Consider the following 3,901-nt stretch of genomic DNA (forward strand, 5'->3'; position numbering starts at 1 on the left):
TGTTTTTTTTAAGTATATATATAATATATTCTCAAGATCACCAATGCTATTTCCACAACAAAAACCTTACTTATTGAAAACATTTAAGAATTCTATCAAGATTTTTAAATTTGTTGGACAGTCAATCTCCATCAACCATTCAATCATAAATAAAACTTTCATGTGTGTAAGGCTATTGAGAATACATTCACGCTCCTTAACTCCACGTAGGCACCACATCATCTGATTTACCCCATTTTACTCCATCTCGCCTAAGGAAATTGTTTAACCCTCCAAACACCTCTCTTTATTTAATGTAAAATTGATTATTAAATTATCGTGTGTGTGTTTAGAGGGATTTAAAGCTTGTAAACATTTTAACCACTTTGCATTTGACGCCCCTTAACCCATGAAGAGTAATATGCTACTCGTTAACCCTTGTCAACTCAGCTTTAACGCTTTGAACACTAAGATATATCCCTGGGCCTAAGATAAGCGAGGTGGTAATGGGCCATTATTTTAGCTTTGAAATAAATGTAACATTGATGGGCCATTACTTGAGCTATGAAAGTAGAAAACGACTAACGGGCCTTTCTTCAATTCCACACGACCTAACACGTATCTTGATCTAAAGTCAAATCCATATATTATTATTTTGATTTGATTGATTGGCTACAATACAAGTTGTAGTTTCGATAGGAGTATTTATTTACTTTTGGGTTATATATATATATATATATACCTTCAAATTCAACCCTATTCCATCGGCAAAATCACGCAATACAAACCAACAAACAGATTCTTGGATTTCTTCTTGTTCTTCGAAACGATGACTCATATCCTTTTGTGGGTTTTGATTATGTGTAGTTGATATTACTCTATTCGATGCTATCTAACCCACTACTTTTTTATACTTTTTTTAATTTTGAATTTACAATTGGATCTGGGGTTGTGTATCTTTAACGGTAGATCGAACGCGGTAATCAAAGGGAGAAGGATCGTGAAAGAGCCCAAGCTCGCAACGGTGGTAAAGACAAGGCTAAAGACGATGGCTTGACTCCTGAACAACGCCGTGAAAGGTTTGCTTTGCTTTATTGTAATTCAATCTTCATCTGTTTAATTGTCGATTAGGGTTTTAGCTTTGCTACTACCAGATCTATTGATTACTGTTGCTTGATTTCTGAATTCATTCTAGTTAATTAATTGCATAGACAATAATATTGTAGGAAACAAGAATTAAGTATGATATTTCGGATTTATACTTTTAGGGTCTTATTATAACTTGTCAATTTAACACAACACAGTGTCATGAAAATGCTTATTAACCCTTGTGATCTGATTAATTATTCGATTAATCGGTTGCTGATAGTTTTTTTTTAGTTATTTGCTGATAATTTATATTTAATTCTTATACTTTAACTGCTTTAATTATTACTGATTTATTCAAATTCTTGCTCTGTATTTCAATATTTGACCAAATTCTTGAGCTTTATTATGAGATTTGCCCAAAGTCTCATACTTTATTTAAAGATTTGGTATCTTTTTCGAATTCTTGAATATCATGATTTCTTCACAAGATTTTGACAAATTCTGAAGCTTTTTTTTAGTTATTTAATTATCTGTTTAAAGTTTTAGTTTTAACTGTTTAATGTGCTTTTAACTCGGGTCTCAGTTGAGGCTTGAAAATGACTTTAATCTGAATTAGAACTGATTACCCGAATATAAATTAGGTTCAACCAAAACTTGGATTACTTGTAACAGGGGACTCGCTTTTTATTAGGTTAATTGTACTTTGCTTGATTTTGGTGGTACCAAATTACACACTCATACACGTAGATGGGTGCACGATCATGCCTGATAAAAATAAAATATAGAAATCAAATACAACCTAAATGTGAGTTTCATGTAAATATTCATTGTGAAGTTTTAAGATTTTATATGTTATCTAACAGCCTAGTACGTAGTTGGATCAAAAGTCAAAATCGTATATGATTTTAAAATTATGTATATATTATATTTATTTTGATTGGCCGAAAGTGGTTGTTTCAGGAGTATTTACTTGGATTACATAGCTCCCAATATCAAATTATGGAAACACGTTCTTGGATTTTTTTTTCTTCAACGATTACTCAAATATTTTTGTAATTTTGATTATTACAATAATTTGTGGTTGATATTACATGGTTTGATTCTATCTAATCACTATTTTTTTTTGGTAATTTTGATGAAAAAGTATTGAAAAATAGTGGATAGATTTAATCGAACTGAGTAAAATTACCTACAAATTATGGTAATACTTGAAAATTAAAAAAGGATATGAGTCATCATCAAAAAAGAAGAAATTCAAGAATTTGTTTGCGTGATCTTGGAGTTGGCTTACGGAATAGGGTTGAATCAAGAGTTGTATGACCCCTAGTAAATGCCATACAACCACTCTCATCCTATTAAAATAAGCATATTTTATATATGATTTAAAGATCATATACTGTATTAACTTTTGATCCAGCTACATATTCAGTTGCGATGAATAACAAATATAATCTTAAAATTTTCGAAAGGTGTGCTCATGCGTATAAAATGGGGATTCATAGTAACTACTAACTAATCACACAACCGGTAATGATCATAGGTAAGAAAAATTAAACGCAATATTTTCATAAAAATGCTTATGAACCCCTAGTAATGTGCTGAAACACAAGGCAAGGCAGCACAATTATATTATGCCAAGTGATGCAGTTTTTGTAATCCCATTATACAACACTATGTTTGAGAAATTTGAAAGTTTGTATAAGCTTTTGATGAATCCGTTGCTGCGATATTATCGTAACTTTTGTTAGTTAATTGCTGGATTGGCTGTTACTCTCACACATTTGGTGATATATTTCTCAAGAGTTTAACCAAATGGTCTCTCTTTATCTCTTGATTTGACCAAATTCTTTGTCGCCTTCATTTCAACATTTGACCAAATTCTTGAACTTTATCTTGAAATTTGGCTAAAGTCTTGTTGCTTTATTAAAAGATTTGGTTTCTTTTCAAGTTCCTGCAGCTTCATCACAAGATTTGACCAATCCTCAAGTTCTATTTATAATTATATAGTTTTTGTTCAGGGTATTTGATAGTTTAAATGTGTTGTCTAAACGCTAATTCACAATTGATATGCAGAGATGGAAAAGCCCTCCAAGAAAAAGAGGCCAAGAAAGCAGCACAGGCTGCAGCAGGGAGTGGCGGCGATGCTGGTAAAAAGAGCACCAAGAAGTAACATAAGTTCTTGATGGTTTTTTTCTTTGAATCGTATGCGTAAGTGAAGTTTCACATTACTTAAAGACTATTAAAAGATTTACAAGGATGCTATAAATTTGGGTCTGTATTTTATTGTACTCTATTTAATCAAGAAACTCTTTTGGTTCGTGTGTCATTCAGTATGCTTTCACATAAACGTTATTATCGTTTTTATGCAACGTTACATAGCAGGCCATACAATCGTGGATACTATGATTTTTTTGCTGCTTGCCTGCTTGTATGTGGTAGACTGGGCTTTTAAGTATTTCATAGATTTGCAGTCAACATGTTGATACTTTTTTTGGAAAGACTTTCTTCTGTTGTGAATTTTTTAGATAAATGTTAAGTGATTTAGATGGTTAAGGACCTGGGCGGGTCACATGGTTGAGACACACTGGTTTACAACCTTCGAACCTTGCCAGTGAATTTTAGTTCGAAAAAAAATGATTTAGATGGACCTATGAAACTTACTATTTATTGATTACTTTTTAAAGTTGATCATGAATTGTAAGAGGTAATATAGAAAATAGTAACATTAAATAATCATGAAGTTTCAGATATTTGTTTTGTTTCAATTAAGTCATTCATCATTAACAATTATTAAAGCTTTGCAACAATGGAACATATATAAAGTTTTAGTGGC

General features: G+C 31.6%; 1 protein-coding gene across 1 annotated transcript; it reads left to right on the plus strand.

Annotated features, from left to right (window-relative positions):
- Window positions 1-779: 779 nt before the first annotated feature.
- Window positions 780-3,260, plus strand: LOC143539801 (uncharacterized). Its single transcript, XM_077033011.1, has 3 exons — window positions 780-814; window positions 955-1,058; window positions 3,142-3,260. The coding sequence occupies exons 1-3, from the start codon at window positions 809-811 to the stop codon at window positions 3,236-3,238; spliced, it is 207 nt and encodes a 68-aa protein (XP_076889126.1). The 5' UTR covers window positions 780-808; the 3' UTR covers window positions 3,239-3,260.
- The last annotated feature ends 641 nt before the right edge of the window (window positions 3,261-3,901 follow it).

Source organism: Bidens hawaiensis, unplaced genomic scaffold, assembly GCF_021521415.1.
Source record: "Bidens hawaiensis isolate Kalapana, Puna unplaced genomic scaffold, B.hawaiensis_p1.1 tig00012057_1, whole genome shotgun sequence".
Lineage (NCBI taxonomy): Eukaryota > Viridiplantae > Streptophyta > Magnoliopsida > Asterales > Asteraceae > Bidens > Bidens hawaiensis.